Genomic DNA, 15,835 nt, shown 5'->3' on the forward strand with positions numbered 1-15,835 from the left:
CGTTGTGTGTGTATGATCTATGTATCTGCTTCATTATTATCGATATATACTTTTGTATCTGCTTCATTACTATTAATCTATCTAATTCTATTTGTCACTGTTATCAATCCGTTTTTGTATCTCTTACATAGTGTATCTCTTACTGTAAGTTGTATCTATCATCATCAGCAACAATGAACAGGAGCATCATCTGTGTGATAAAAAGTTATAACTTAGGTTTTTTTTAAAATTTACATGGACAATTTCTATATGTTAGTGTACTTGTGAATCTATGAATCTTGATGATCTTATTGATATGAGGAGCCCTCAATATATACAGCAGGAATAGGAGAGATTATAGGGATATACAAAGAGATATTCTAGGAAATTGCTAATCACAATCAATTTACAATAAATACAAATATATATGGAGATATGTTATGTTCTACTAATAGTCCCCCGCAGTCGAAACTATAGCTGGTCGGATGGAGAGACTGGATCGGAAGCGAGTGAAAAGTTGACGAGATAATCCCTTTGTGAAGATATCAGCATATTGGTAATCTGCCGGAACATGGAGAACTCGAAGAGAACCCATGCGAACTTTTTCTCGGACAAAGTGAATATCAATTTCAACATGTTTTGTGCGTTGGTGTTGCACGGGGTTTTGTGTGAGATAAACGGCTGAGAGATAGTCACAATAAATGATTGTGGCTTGGCGTACTGGAAGGTGTAACTCGAGAAGCAAGTTTCGTATCCAAGTTGTTTCAGCTGCAGTGTTTGCGACCCTTTTGTATTCTGCCTCAGCACTAGAACGAGAGATTGTGGGTTGACGTTTAGATGACCAAGAGACCAGGTTATCACCGAGGAAGACACAATAGCCAGAAGTGGAGCGTCGGGAATCCGGGCACCCTCCCCAATCTGCATCAGAATATGCAGTAAGTTTGGCAGATTTAGAAGGAGTGATGTATAGACCGTGGTTGCTGGTTCCTTTGAGATACCGCAAAATGCGTTTGAGAAAATTGAAGTGTGGTTCACGTGGATTATGCATGAAGAGACACACTTGTTGGACAGCATATGCGATATTTGGTCGTGTGAAAGTGAGATATTGGAAAGCACCAGCTAAGCTGCGGTAGAGAGAAGGGTCGGACATTGGTTGGCCAGCAGTGAGGCTAAGCTTGGAGCCCGTGTCGGCAGGAGTGGTACTTGGTTTGCAGTTTTGCATGTTGGCACGTGTTAAGATGTCGTTGATGTATTGAGCTTGAGAGAGAAAGAGACCACCATTTTGATGTTGAACTTGGATGTCGAGGAAGTGATGAAGTTGGCCGAGGTTAATCATAGCGAATTCTTTAGACAATAGGCCAATGAAACGCCGAAGAAGGGATTCACTTGAGGCAGTGAGGACGATGTCATCTACATACAATAAAAGATATGCCATTCGGTGTCCATGCTTGTAGACAAAGAGGGAGTTGTCACTGGTGGTGCTTTTAAATCCACATGTTTGGATGAATGTTGCAAATCTTTGGTACCAAGCTCGTGGGGCCTGTTTAAGACCGTATAATGATTTCCGTAAGCGGCAAACCTGTGTTGGGTTTTTGGTATCGACAAACCCGGGTGGCTGGAACATATAGATAGTTTCATTTAAGTTCCCATGTAGAAATGCATTCTTTACATCTAGCTGGTGAATAGGCCAAGATCGTGACACAGCAAGGCTAAGAACTGTTCGTATCGTGGTGGGTTTTACCACAGGACTAAAGGTCTCATCACAGTCGACGCCTACTTGTTGGCTTTTCCCATTGATGACTAGGCATGCTTTGTATCTTTCAAGAGTCCCATCGCATGAAACTTGTGCCGAAGTAGCCACATACAACGTATAACATGAGCATCGTTTGGTCGAGGCACTAGATCCCATGTGTGATTGTCTATTAAAGCCTTGTATTCGTTGGTCATAGCTGAGTGCCAGTTAGGATAAGATATTGCCATTTTATAGGATTTGGGTAGGGGAGAAATGGCTGGGTCAGTGGAAGTGGTGTGAAGGTTGAATGGGGTTTTAGGTTTTGTGATTCCGGCTTTGGAGCGTGTTGTCATGGTGTGCGTGGAGGTAGGAGGAGGGGGGTTTTGATGGGGGATGTGGTGGCCGTCTGGAATATGTGATGGGGAAGGATGTGGTGTTTGTTGTGGATGGAGATATGGGATTTACTGGGGTTGTTTCAGGCGAATGATTTTCGTGTGGTTGAGTGGTTGTTAGAGCTTCAGTGTCGGGGCTGGGGTTGGGGTCGTGTGAAGGCGAAGAGGTAGGTTGAGTAGGGGATTGAGGAGTTTGATATATAATGGGTGAGGGATTGGTGTCTAGGAAGGAATAATTAGGTTGCGGGTTTGGAGTAGAGAAAGGGAATGATGTTTCATCAAATGTGACGTGACGAGAAAGGAGGATCTTGCCAGTGGATAAGTCAAGGCATCGATAACCCCAATAGTTGGCCGGGTATCCGAGGAACACACAGGCGGTGGATTTAGGGAAGAGTTTATGTGGGCGGGTGGCAGTGAGGTTGGGGTAGCATGCACAGCCGAAGACCCGTAGGTGGTCATATGTAGGGTGTTTTTGGTAGAGTGCGAAAGTTGGAGTGTGGAAGTTGAGTAGTTTGGTGGGTAAGATGTTGTGAAGGTAGGTAGTTGTATGAAGGGCGTCAACCCAAAATGTAGGTGGGAGGGAAGCATGGGTAAGAAGAGTGAGCATGAGTTCGTTGATACGGCGAATCATGCGTTCAGCTTTCCCATTTTGTTGGGAGGTGTGTGGGCAAGAGAAGTGGATATGAAGGCCGGTGGTTGAGGCGAAATGGTGGAAGTGGTGGTTGTCAAATTCGCCTCCTTTGTCACACTGGAAAGTTTTTATATGTTTATGGAATTGTGTTTGGATGAATTTGTGAAAGTGTTTGAATTTGTCATAGGTTTCAGATTTAAATTTTAAAGGAAAGACCCATGTATAGTGTGTGTGGTCATCAATAATTAGAAGATAATATTTATGGCCACTTTTGCTTGGTAAGGGAGAGGTCCATAAGTCGGCATGGATGAGATCAAATGGTTGAAGTGTGGTTGATGTGGAGTCAGTGAATGGGAGTCTTTTGTGTTTGGCTAGTTGACATGAGTTACATACAAATGAATGATCAAGTTTATTGCAAGAAATAATTTTATTAGAGCTAAGGAAGTCCATTACATGATGGCCCGGATGTCCAAGTCTGTTATGCCAAAACAAGGAATTAGAGGAAACAAAAAAAGATAAATTTGTTGGAGCGTTGATTGGGTAAAGATCCTCGGAGCTATTGAGCCTCGTCAGTAGTTTCCCACTCTTGTAGTCCTTCACAGATAAACCATAAGGGTCAAATTCGACAGATACGAGATTATCTCGGGTGAATTTACGAACGGAAACGAGGTTTTTAATTATACCGGGTGTGTGTAAAATGTCTTTAAGGTGGATGGGCTTAGTGGGGTAAGGTAAGGTCGAATGACCTGATCCTAATACCGACACTCGATTTCCAATCCCAACAAAAACATATTTAATAGATGACACAGAAGGGGTAGAAATTTTACCTGCATCCGCAGTAAGATGAGTCGTGGCGCCTGTATCCATGTACCACTGATTGTCATTTCGCTCCAAAGTCATGGTGTTAAAAGCCGCTTCAAGTTCTGTTGCTTCAAGAGGATTGATATCTGTAAGATGAGCCTGATGTGCATTGCTAGTCTGGTTATTGGGTTGGCGATTTTGTGGGTTGTTCCATGGAGAAGCCCATCCGGGCATAGTTGGATAAGGACAAGGAGGTGTAGTCCACCAGGGGGCAGCAACCCAATAAGGTATTTGTGAGGGATTGGGCCATTGAGATCTGGGTGGATTAGGTTGAGATCCACGCCGATTAGAAGAAGAGGCGTGTCGTTGATTTGAGGTTGGGTTGCCAGGTCTATGAGTAGAAGGACGTTGTTGTGGTTGTCGGCGATTTGGGGCAGAAGTATCACGCCGATTGGGATAATTGGGAGGGGGATTTGATGGCTCGTGGGTGACAGCAGCAACGACATCGGCAGGGGATAGAGAATCTCGAGCATGTTGACGTTGGTGCTCAAGCTGAAGCATAGAGCACGCAGTCTCCCATGGGGGCAGAGTTTGATTGACATACGCACCGACCGGGTCGTATTCAGTGGGAAGGCCTCGAACAAGCTGAAGTACGAGGCGTTTTTCATTCACCGGACAATCAACATCGTTGAGTTGATCAGCGAGTTCTTTCAATCTTTGACAATAATCTTCAAGAGAGGGCATCGCACGAAGAGTCAAGTTGTTGAATTCATGTTCAAGAGCAGCAGCCCTAGAACCTTTGTTATTGAGAAAAATATTCTGTATTCTGGTCCAAGCTTCGTAAGCTGTTGAATCTGGTTCAAGAACACGGGTGAGGAGATCGTCTGAGAGTGTCCCGTAGATCCATTGAAGAACAATGGCGTCAATCTCAGACCAAGACTCATAGTCTTCATCTGTTTTGGCTGGGGGTGTGGTTCCATCAATGTGGGAGAGGACCTTGTATCCACGAGCATGAAGTTTGAAAAGCTTAACCCAAGAGGAGTAGGTTACCTTCTTTCCATCCAGGATTCTGACTTTGTTTTGAATGTTTGCAACAATGTAAACGGGATGGATGATTTTGGTGGTGTTAGGATCGGTTTTGTCACCCATAGGGAAAGGGTAATGACTTGTTGGGAGAGAAGGTGGAGACTACACAGCTGTAGCTGTTGCAGAAGGTTCAGAGACATTACTTGGCTCTTAGCTTGATACCATGTGAATCTATGAATCTTGATGATCTTATTGATATGAGGAGCCCTCAATATATACAGCAGGAATAGGAGAGATTACAGAGATATACAAAGAGATATTCTAGGAAATTGCTAATCACAATCAATTTACAATAAATACAAATATATATGGAGATATGTTATGTTCTACTAATATTTAGGAATTGATAAGCATCATATATTCAAAAGATATGTTTATCTTTTGAAATTAAATATTGATTATTTACTTTCCATTTTTTTAATGTTGCAGAAAGAAGTCAATTTCACATCTAGATTTTTAGGCATCGATTGGTTACTTGAAGGGCAATATCGAAAATTAACATTATGACAAAGAGTGGGAAAAATAGAATGGGGGGTCGCTATTTGACTGCCACGTGGACAATTTGTACCTATTTATTAGAATAGGGGATAAAATAAAATAAAATAAATTCATTTTAAGTGAAGCTTTAAAAATTCATTAAAGTTTTATTATTAAATTTGATTGCTTTACTTCCAACCACATGTACGAGCGATTACAATTCATTTGCGATTCCTTCGAATTATTTCATCGCTTCCAAAATCATCATGTGAAAAAAACATCCCTTAAATTTCTCAATTATATGTTTTAAGTCCCGGGTACTAGTCCAAACATAAAAATTAAAAAAAAAAAGGTGCAAAAACAAAGTTAACTACAAGAAAAAGAACAACATAGTTTTACTATTTGTTTATTATAGCAACCTACATTCATTTATTTTTGTAACAATTTTGTATTTTGAAGAATTTACACAATTATAACAACGTAATCCAAGTATAAAATGATTTTCATTGTTATAACATGGTATATTATAGATTATTCAAATAGAAAAATAGACAGTACAATGTTATTATTGGTTAGCTTTTTTATTAGTACAATGTCTTTATAAAAAAATAAATAAATAAACGAACGGAATTATGTAAAGGAAATAAAGTAAGCAAAACGTAAATGAAAATATGCTGCTATTTTTCATTTTAAACTAATAAATTACATTGTTGCTTTAATACATTTCATTACTGATATTGATAAATTACATTGTTGCTTTAATTAACCATATGAAAATATATAGTGCTATTCATCATATCTTATATTGAAATCAAAACTGATAGTTCAAAATAAACATTCTTAATCGGTATAAGAACCATTTTTCTAATTATAATATTGATAACATTATGAAAATATCATTATCTATATATCTGAATCTCATCCTAAAACAACCTTTTATTGTATAATGGAGTACTAATAAAAACACTATTTGTGCATGATACATCTACTACAAAAGTAATTTAAATACTCCTTAACCACCACATTGGATCTTTTCACCATCACGTGAGTTACTTATCGCCAACCACGTGCAATCCTCAAACGAGCATTTTTCCTCACCTTTTGGCCACTCAACGTCCTTGGGCTTCATAAACTTAGGACCCCAACACGGCGTTCCATCTTCATACGAGTTATGTGTCAATCTGGTCAACTCCGAACCATCCAATTTCATAGTAAATATATCTCCATACGGTTGATAGTGATGTGGATTGGATATTGGTTCTGCTGAAACAGCCGCATAATCCGAAGTGAATACAATGTACTTTCCATCCGGACTGAACCATGGGTGGTTTGTACGTCCAAACGAACCACTATGGATCAGCTGTCGGAGCCCGGTCCCATTCGGGTGGACCATATACAGTGCGAAACTACCCGAACCAGGGTTATGACGGTCTGACGCAAATGCAATGTTGTCCCCATCTGGAGACCAATTACACATTGTGTCAGACCATAGTCCATTGGTCAATTGGGTGAGACCACCTTTTTCACCTTCAAGGGCATTCATGATGTACAAGTTCTTATGGCCTGATCGACCCGACCTAAAAACGATATATTTTCCATCGGGTGAAACAGATGGAAACGCGTTGTTTTGTCCACCGAATGTGAGTTTTGTAAAAGTCGGTTCATCTTTATCAACTTCTACTGCGAATATATCAACGTCAGTGGCCTCACTCGCAAAGGTGGGTCCGATGCTTGTGTAGACCACCCCTTTGCGGGTGGGGTTCCAGGCTGTTGAAAATGCAGTAATATCTGGGGCAATCTCTCGATGATCCGACCCGTCACTGTTAACCACGTAAAGACCTGGTAAACGCACATAAGCGATTTGATTTCCATCGGGTGAAAATGAAGGAAATGATCCGTCTATTCGGAATAGGGAAATCCGGGGTTTTGGGGTTTGGATATTTTCAAGAAACATGTCATTATTTATCACCTCACTATTGCTTCCCGACCCTCTACATTTGTGATAACCGACCCGGGATGAATCTGGTGATATAAATGGGTTATAGTGATTGGCCCGTGGAGCAATTGACCGGGTCAAGTCCTTAAATGAACCAGAAACGATGTCGTACAGCTCTATATGACGGTAATCTGAACCGGGTCTCCTGGTTGCTACTGCAATAATATTCTTCTTGGTTACTGAAGCAGCTGGGGTGAACGCGTGGAGACCCGGTGGAGTGACTCGTTGAGTCGTCACCGAGTTAACCGTGAAGGGCTTATTTTTTGGAAGAATCGCCATATAAATGCTCCACCACCCATCGTCACTCTGCCGGTGGAAGAAAAACGTCGACTCATCTGCCCAACTCGGCCAACCACCGTGCTCCACCACCTTGACTCGTCTTGACCCGTCCTGAGTCAAGAAAACATATATATCCGTATCGAGTTCCTGCACCTCTCCACCCCAACCTCTTTCTCCGGAGGAAGCCACCGCCGTCCACAAACCCGACGGAGACACAGCCGGGCTGAAATCGGCTACTCCTTGAGGCGTTAACCGCCGAGTTACCTTGGTTGACAGCTGAGTCGAGTAAACCGCAGCCCAACTCGTCCGACCCACACCTGTTTCCTCATGAGTCGACACGTATACCAAGAAATCACCCACCAGACTCGGCCTGTCTTTCATCGAAATCCGTCCGCCGCTGCCTCCCACGAGACGGTGTTGGTAACGAGTTAACTCAGCTTCAAGGACCGAACGTTTTCTGGTGCTGTCCACACCAGAGTGATAAATTGAGTCGAGATAGATGGAGGATGATCCGTTGCGTTCAGTGACATAGACGAGGTGGGTGGATTGTGGGTCAACAAAGGTAGGATTAGTTATGGGATTTCCATTGAAGGAGGAGGCGAAGTAGCCATTGAAATTGACGGAGTTGCCATCGGTAAGTTGGATTTCAGTGCCAGTGGTGTCAATTGGGAGGGAGAATATATCGAAGGCATACCTTGATCGGCCGAGTGTAGTGAAGATGATGCTGGTAGCAGGGTCAGCTGCGATCGAGTCGTTGATGAAGAAGATGACGAGGAAGATGATAAGATGCGGGGATTTCATGTTTGGGGTTCGCACTTTGCTGTGGGCAAGTGACAGTGGGAATAGTGTAATAGTGGCCATCTTATCCGAGAGGAATTATCTGGTTCTAATAAAATTTGTTGCATAATAATATACTGAATATTATTGATTTTTCGGTTTTTAGGTAATTAATTTGTCATGTCACGACCATTTATTTATAAATATCATGTTGGACACCAATAAGATTTTTTTTTTTTAACTCTTTCTTTGACTGTATATAGGTACTATTAGGTAGAGGTATTTTCATTTTTTAGGTACATTCTGTCGTTCTCAAAACATATTATCATTTAATTTAATTATCATTTTAATGAATAAGTTAAAAAGACTAAAAGAAAACAAAAATAGCTACTTTTTTGAGAAATCCGATTAAATGAACCCAACCAGAAACAGAAAATTCTTTTACGAGAAGGTGTATTAATGGTGTATTATACTATTATATTTCCTTCCATATTAGATATCGATAGAATCCATCCCCCATGGTCTAAACTCTAAACTCTAGTTCTCGAAGATCATCCAAGAGGGGTAACACTTTGTCTCTTTTGTTTATTTTGCAGAAATTCTACCTTACTTCTATGCTACACAATTGCATCGCAGTACTATCGTCTTGTTATTCATCATCCTCAATCTCCATCGTCGATATCGCTTCTGGATCTGTAAGAAATTCTCGTGTTTATAAAATGTAATCCCAAGTCTCCCACCCCGCCTTGAATCAGTTCTTGGCAGGATTCTTCCTCTAAAAATCATCCCCACACACACGAACACGATAAGTATAAACATGAACATGGGTTCAACAACAGCTCAGCAGAAGAAAACCCTACACTCGATGCTAGCAAGCAAGCTCAATAACCTCACAATTCCGCCATCATCAACTGATCAAGACTTCGATTTTGCCGATGTATTTGGCCCTAATTCATCATCTTCGACTAATCCTAATCCTAACCCTAACCTCTTCATAGGGGATCCCCAAATTATCCACAATCGATCCCACTCCTTCATTGGCCCTTCCCCTCGTTACACCCTCTCCAAATCCCTTGCTTTTCACCATGAGTTTGATCTCGAGAGCTCCGGAGAAGACGACGATCTAATCAAAGTCGAGAAAGAGGAGGAATACGAAGTTGAAGGGAAGGGTAGACTGGATTACAAGATCGTGCCTGGGGATTTTGAAATAATGAGGGTTATTGGTAAAGGGTCTTTTGGCAAGGTATTTCAGGTGAGAAGGAAGGATAGGAGCGTGATTAATGGTGAGGGCGAGGCTGTGATTGGAGATGGGATATTCGCCATGAAAGTTATGCGGAAGGACACAATCATAAAAAATAATCATGTCGATTATATGAAGGCTGAAAGGGATATACTAACTAAAGTAGTTCATCCTTTCGTTGTTCAGCTTCGTTATTCTTTTCAGGTACTCACTTTTGTTCTTATTTTCAGGATTTTTTTTTCATTGAATCTTTGACATCATAGCACATTTGACATTTGCCATCTGGTGGTTGTTTTAGTTAAAAGATGTTTTGGTAATCTTTATTAAGCTTTTGTTGTATTGGAAGATGCTTGTCTCAATTAAAATCATGCAATGAGTAGTAAATGTTTGAGTCAAAACACTGATGACCATTGGTCCATTTTTGCCATCAATAGGTTTTAGTTTGTTTTTCAGATAAATTTGATCACAAATGACCTTATTCGCCCCCACTTCATTAAAAAAGTTCCCTAGATGTCCCACAACCTTAGCTTTAACTGAAAACTTGAAGCATGATAAAGTGTCTTCTACCCATTCATGATGTAAAAATTACTTTAAATCTTTGATATAAGGACTGAATGAGTGCTGTATAAAAACAAGTATGTTTCTTTTTTGACTGAATGAACAGTTTGAATATGAAAAAAAGAAACCAATTTTACCCTTCTATCTAAAAGTGATGCTTATTTATTTTCATGAATTGAAATTGTAAATGACCACAATAGAAAAGTTAAAATATTAGGTATCATGATTTATAATATTTTCTTTGGTATATAATTCTCTCAAAAGATTTAGAATGCAAAAAGCCATAAATGACAAAACTGTCGGGTGTTATTTTTTTTCGTAAAATATTGTTTGTTTTATATGCTCCACATGTTTTAAAAAGAAGACATGTAGCTATAAAGGAAGTGTATATCAGTCCTTTACACAAATGAGGGACGATTGGAATTGAGTTCCATGACTTTAAAAAAAGTTAATTTCGTACTCATTTGCAACCAAAAACAGGAACCGGAATGGAATTGAATTCCGATTCCAACATAAACCCTTGAACCTGATCCTTTTCATTTGTTAATTTATTAATTATACTTTTTTGGTTTCTTTTTTCTTGCAGACAAAAACAAAGCTGTATTTGATCCTGGATTTTATAAACGGGGGCCATCTTTTCTTTCACTTATACCGACAAGGAATCTTCAGGTACGCATTGATTATTTGTTTATAATAATTTATTTACACTTCATTTTTTATAAAAAATAATAATTATTATTATTATTGTTGAATTTGAATGTTGGGTAGTGAGGATCAAGCAAGGGTGTATACTGCTGAGATAGTATCTGCTGTTTCACATCTTCACCAGAATGGAATTGTGCACCGAGACCTTAAACCTGAAAACATACTCATGGATGCTGATGGCCATGTATCTACTAATTCTAATTTCCATTAATTAATTTCCTTAAAAAATTAAAAAGTAATTATTATTATTTATGGTTTCAGGTTATGCTGACTGATTTTGGTCTGGCAAAGGAGATTGATGAATCAAGCAGATCAAACTCAATGTGTGGGACCACAGAATACATGGCTCCTGAAATATTACTTTCTAAAGGCCATAACAAAAATGCAGATTGGTGGAGTGTTGGAATACTCTTGTATGAAATGCTAACTGGGAAGGTAAAAAAAAATTTATTATTTTATTATTTTATTATTTTATATAGTTGGATTGTAATTGTAAATTTTTGTAATGATGTTATTATGTTCAGCCACCATTTACTCATTCAAACAGAAAGAAACTTCAGGAGAAGATCATCAATGAAAAAGTGAAGCTCTTACCACGATTAAGTGGTGAAGCTCACTCTTTGCTCAAAGGAGTAAGTGAAGCTATAAATATAATTTGGTAAAATTTTCATAATACAAATTAAAAATATGTTTTGTTTTGTTTAGTTGTTGCAGAAGGATCCTTTAATGAGGTTGGGAAGTGGAGCAAGAGGAGGTGATGATATTAAAAGCCATAAATGGTTTCGGACAATAAACTGGAAGAAATTGGAGTTGAGAGAGTTGCAACCAAAGTTCAAGCCAGCTATCAGTGGAGAAGATTGCACTGAAAATTTTGACAAATGTTGGACAGGAATGCCCCTGGATGACTCACCAGCTCCTACACCAACAGCGGGTGAACATTTCCATGGTTACACCTACGTGGCACCTAACCCTTGGCTTTCATCTCCTCCTAACCAACCAACCCCTCAAGATTTGTGAATTTGTCGATTTGCCCCCTTCTCAATTTAACGTGAAGAAACAAGTGTCATTTCATCATGTGGATTGATGCAAAAATGGAATCTTTTTATCTTTAGACTTTTCTTTTAATCAAAGTTGTCCCACATGCTTGTACTTAATTAAATACATAATATTCATAAGTGTAATTCAACAAAAACAATTAATTAATCAATTTACTTACTCCCCAATCCAGTCAAATCTTGTTAAGATATGTTTGCTCTCCTCCATCTCCATGTGAAGTTGCCTAGAAATTAAAACAAATAGTACGAGGAGTCGTTGAACAACTCAAAACTTGGTCGCTTTTAATCTGCTGGAATTCCCTTTCTTGTGGATTTCAAGATTCTATGGACTTTAGTTTCTTTTTGGTACTTGGCTTTTCTTTGATTTTATAAATTCTTATTCATCTTGTACATTTTTTAGTCAAACTAGTGGAAATGATATTAAGAATATCATTAAAACGTGTGTTTAGACTTTAGGCACAAGGTTATCAATTGAAATTGTAAACCCAAAATAGGTGTTTTGGGTCATCTTCTACTTAATACCCTCTTAATCGTTGTATTTTTTCAAAGATAAATAAATGTGTACTTTTATAAATGTTAGTATTATGAATCTGATGCCTAATTAGCCTAGAAACGAGAGAAATTGTAATTTTGAAGGTGAAAGCTGTAAAGTGTTTTATTTATTTATTTATAAATGAAGTTGTTCCAAGTGGGAAGTCATTGGTTAAAAAAGGCTTCGTAGGTGTCCCAGCTGTTCTTGGTTACAAGATAAAGAGATAAGATTTGAGCCTCTACTTTTGAAAATAAAGTAAACCAAAACTTACTTTCCATAGGCATTGTGATAACAAAAGTCAATAAAATACATTTTTGCTTATTTCTTAAATATCTAAAACACTACTAAGAATAATGCTAATATCGGCAACCACCCACGTAAAGATGAAAATGGCACAAGACAAAAAATCACCCAAGAACCACCATTAACTTAAAGTTAGGTCCTACCACTCTCATCTTACCACCACACCCACATCTCATCCTCATTCATTCATAATTTCATATTCTAATTCCCATCATACAAATCCAACTTTTGATCTAATCTCATTCAATAGTTATGATTAATTTTCAAAATTAGTTTATCCGGGTCATTTTTAGTTTTTGTATATTTAGTCTTTATTGTTTTTTTACAAAATAAGTCCTTGAACTTGTTGTTTTCATATATATTTCAGGTTAAGCAGGAAAAAAAATAACTTAATAGGATATATAGTTCTCAGTTCATATATATTTAATCCTTAATGTTTCTTGTTGCAAAATAACGCATTCAATTCTTATGACCAGTTTCTTTAGTTTTTGCTCATATAATATCCTAAGTGGGACAATCATTAATGAGGTATTCTCATACGTGTTTTGTCCCTCACTTATATCAATAACCTAATTCACGAATCGGTTATATAATATTGATGTCTCAGTTTTCTCCAAGAAAAAAATATCTTAAGCTTTGGTTTCATCTATCTTCATAACAAACAACGAGATTCTTTGTGATTGCTTCCTCCCAACTCAAATTTGTACTTCAAAAAAAAAACACTAACAAAGAGTCTTCCTTAATTCTTTGGTATGTCTGAGTTTGACAATTTTTTTTTCTACAAATAGGTTTTTTGTTCTTTTCAAATTAACCTTCTTTTTTATCGGCTTAAATTTTGTTTTTGTTACCGAAGAAACAAGATAAAAAAGTGTAAATTTTGGCAAATGGATTGATGATTCATATCAAATTGAATCTGAATTTTGAAGTTGAGTTTATAGCTACTAAAGATGAGGTTTCATATCTCAAAAAAAGTAGTGAATGAGCTGAAGAACGTACATGATATGGTTAAATAATTTATAATCTTCTATAATGATATTAAAACTATAATGTTATTAATGTGCCTCTACTAAAATCAATGGTAGTATATGATCCCATTACCCAACCAAAACCAAGAAAAATAACACATGATTCCACACCACGAACAACTATTCTCTAGTAACTAGTAATTGCTAGGAATGGACTTCAGTTGAATCATACGGATGCAAAAACCAAATGACCACTCAGATTTTTTTTTGGCAACCGCATCAAATTAAATTGATGGCCGCGAACGAAATTTGGCCATTCATATATTTTTAGAACCACAGAATATACGCTTTCCTTTCTATATGTCGGTTGCTTTTAATTTCTTGGATTTGTATTCAAAGCGTTGGATTTACCAAGATGTAAGTAGTGTTTTTCAAAACATTACTTGCATAGCATAATAGATAATGTGATGACTGATGAGTATGCATACAACAACGATAATTATAACAAACATGATGATAATTTAAGGAAATCCTGGTCTGTACATGATAAAGTATTAGATTAAAATAAACAAAAATATAAAAAAAAAAACTAACTACCTGCAGATTTCACTTCATTTGCAGATGGTTAACCAACACTGATCATACGATCTCCATTGTTGAAGGGTGAGATGACCTGGAACGCGGAAGAATCCACCATTCGATTGTTATCATAAGACAGAGAGAGGTTGAGAGATAGTGACAATGAATTTTTTTCATTTGTCCTTGTTGATTGATTGAATTGACCACCATTACAGAAAGCTTCAGTTTTCATCTGGTTCTCCATTAATGGTAGTGGTGATGGAGGTGAAAAAGCTGCCATTGGGAATCCACTTAGAGGAGATATCTGCTGACTCTTGTTATCTTCATCATCTTTCTGTTCTTCCACTGGGATAGCAGCAACCTAATCATCATCATCCGCAAAACCAATTGATTACTTTTATAATCGCTTGATATGTTGGAGTGACACAAGTAATTAATGATTTACAGATTTAGATTCAGATCTGTTATGTGATGAGACTCACTGAATCAGTAGTGATATCAAAGAGACTGGATCTCCGGCGCCGGCGGTTGAGGTTGCTCCGGCGGAGGAAATATTTCTGAGCATGGCTTGCGACTTGAGTAGGTGTACGTGTCTTCACAAAGTTCCTTGAAATCCCCCTCCAGTCCCCTTTCCCTACCTTTTGCAGACCTAACAGAAACAGCTTGTGTTCTTCCTCCGTCCATGGAACCCCTGTTTTTTCAATTATAATAGAATCAGTTATTATGAAATATTGAAATTGCTCGCAACAAGAACAATCAATTTCCAATATCAGAGATTCAAAATCGTAATCCTCCACTAACAAAAGGAGAATCTAATACAAACGCTAACTCAATCAAATGCGAAAAAAATGCAGAAACGGATAAACAATAGATAAATCAAAGATATTAGAGAGATTGAAAAATCGAGATCTAACCTCGTTTGCGTTCTCGTCCGCCATTGGATTGGTTGCGGACAGCATCATCAGCAGAGGCGTAACCGGTATCGGCGGCAACCGCGGTGGAGCCATCAAAGTTATTATTACTATTGCTAGACGAACCATGTGTAGCAGGCTGTATCTGTACGTACTGTGAGAGATCGTTCATACTCACACTCTTCCTCATCGGATCAACCTTGACTCTGACTCCGAACAACATGATCTCACCGGAGCCACCATCGCCGGAGTTCTGACCGTTCATCGAGTGTGATTCTGACATCATCCTCAACTCAACCAAAAATCAAGCAATCAATCAATCAGACAATCCGATTGCGACTTACCAAATCCAAAAACCGAATGTACTAAAACGATGAAAATATATTCGAAATTAATGCCGAGTTCACCGGATAATCTTTAATCTTATCTGTGGGAAGGTCGGGTGAGGGAATCAGATGGCCGTACACAGGGTTTATTTGTTTTATCGGTGGAGAACAGATGCATATGATAACGATATTGGGGATGGATGGGTAGGTCTAGGTGGGATATATATATATAAATAATTACAAAATGCTAAAATTGACAGGTGGGTTCCATTATCCATGTGGTTATAGCGTTCATACACGTGGCAATCTATGCTACGATGCTTATTTGTCCGCGAATCACACTCCTTCAGCTTGAATATGACCATGCTGTAAAGTCAAAGTCTAACCAACGTTTCTCATGCTTAGCTGTTTTTTAAGGTAAATAAATAGATTGTAAATAATGCATTCAAGAATATTGATTATTTTAGTAGTTAATGGATATCATATTTAATGTTATAATTATTACTATGTA

The 15,835-nt window shown here is 38.2% G+C and overlaps 3 protein-coding genes across 3 annotated transcripts; 1 reads left to right on the plus strand and 2 right to left on the minus strand.

The window, feature by feature from the left end:
• Positions 1–5,983: 5,983 nt before the first annotated feature.
• On the minus strand, positions 5,984–8,276 carry LOC145102459 (DPP6 N-terminal domain-like protein). The gene has a single exon (XM_079039856.1). It carries the CDS (start codon positions 8,232–8,234, stop codon positions 6,111–6,113), a length of 2,124 nt encoding a protein of 707 aa, XP_078895982.1. The 5' UTR covers positions 8,235–8,276; the 3' UTR covers positions 5,984–6,110.
• Positions 8,277–8,598: 322 nt separating this feature from the next.
• On the plus strand, positions 8,599–11,880 carry LOC145102460 (serine/threonine-protein kinase AtPK1/AtPK6-like). The gene is made up of 6 exons (XM_079039857.1): positions 8,599–9,594; positions 10,535–10,617; positions 10,717–10,837; positions 10,915–11,088; positions 11,178–11,285; positions 11,359–11,880. Exons 1-6 carry the CDS (start codon positions 8,968–8,970, stop codon positions 11,668–11,670), a joined length of 1,425 nt encoding a protein of 474 aa, XP_078895983.1. The 5' UTR covers positions 8,599–8,967; the 3' UTR covers positions 11,671–11,880.
• Positions 11,881–14,007: 2,127 nt separating this feature from the next.
• Positions 14,008–15,511, minus strand: LOC145102461 (transcription factor MYB1R1-like). Its single transcript, XM_079039858.1, has 3 exons — positions 15,002–15,511; positions 14,570–14,778; positions 14,008–14,448 (listed from the first exon to the last, which is right to left on the minus strand). The coding sequence occupies exons 1-3, from the start codon at positions 15,282–15,284 to the stop codon at positions 14,134–14,136; spliced, it is 807 nt and encodes a 268-aa protein (XP_078895984.1). The 5' UTR covers positions 15,285–15,511; the 3' UTR covers positions 14,008–14,133.
• Between the last annotated feature and the right edge of the window lie 324 nt (positions 15,512–15,835).

This window comes from Lactuca serriola, chromosome 4 (genome assembly GCF_051521515.1).
Source record: "Lactuca serriola cultivar US96UC23 chromosome 4, Lser_US96UC23_V15, whole genome shotgun sequence".
In the NCBI taxonomy this organism is placed as follows: domain Eukaryota; kingdom Viridiplantae; phylum Streptophyta; class Magnoliopsida; order Asterales; family Asteraceae; genus Lactuca; species Lactuca serriola.

Bases quoted from the DNA above. Each gene is read 5' to 3' on its own strand.
- LOC145102461 (XM_079039858.1), bottom strand. From the start codon at position 15,284: ATGATGTCAGAATCACACTCGATGAACGGTCAGAACTCCGGCGATGGT. The intron at 14,779-15,001 runs GTTAGATCTCGA...TTGAAAAAACAG, and splicing joins CGGACGAGAACGCAAACGAG to GGGTTCCATGGACGGAGGAA. The intron at 14,449-14,569 runs GTGAGTCTCATC...GATGATGATTAG, and splicing joins TTGATATCACTACTGATTCA to GTTGCTGCTATCCCAGTGGA.
- LOC145102459 (XM_079039856.1), bottom strand. From the start codon at position 8,234: ATGGCCACTATTACACTATTCCCACTGTCACTTGCCCACAGCAAAGTG.
- LOC145102460 (XM_079039857.1), top strand. From the start codon at position 8,968: ATGAACATGGGTTCAACAACAGCTCAGCAGAAGAAAACCCTACACTCG. The intron at 10,618-10,716 runs GTACGCATTGAT...AATGTTGGGTAG, and splicing joins TACCGACAAGGAATCTTCAG to TGAGGATCAAGCAAGGGTGT. The intron at 10,838-10,914 runs GTATCTACTAAT...TTATGGTTTCAG, and splicing joins TCATGGATGCTGATGGCCAT to GTTATGCTGACTGATTTTGG.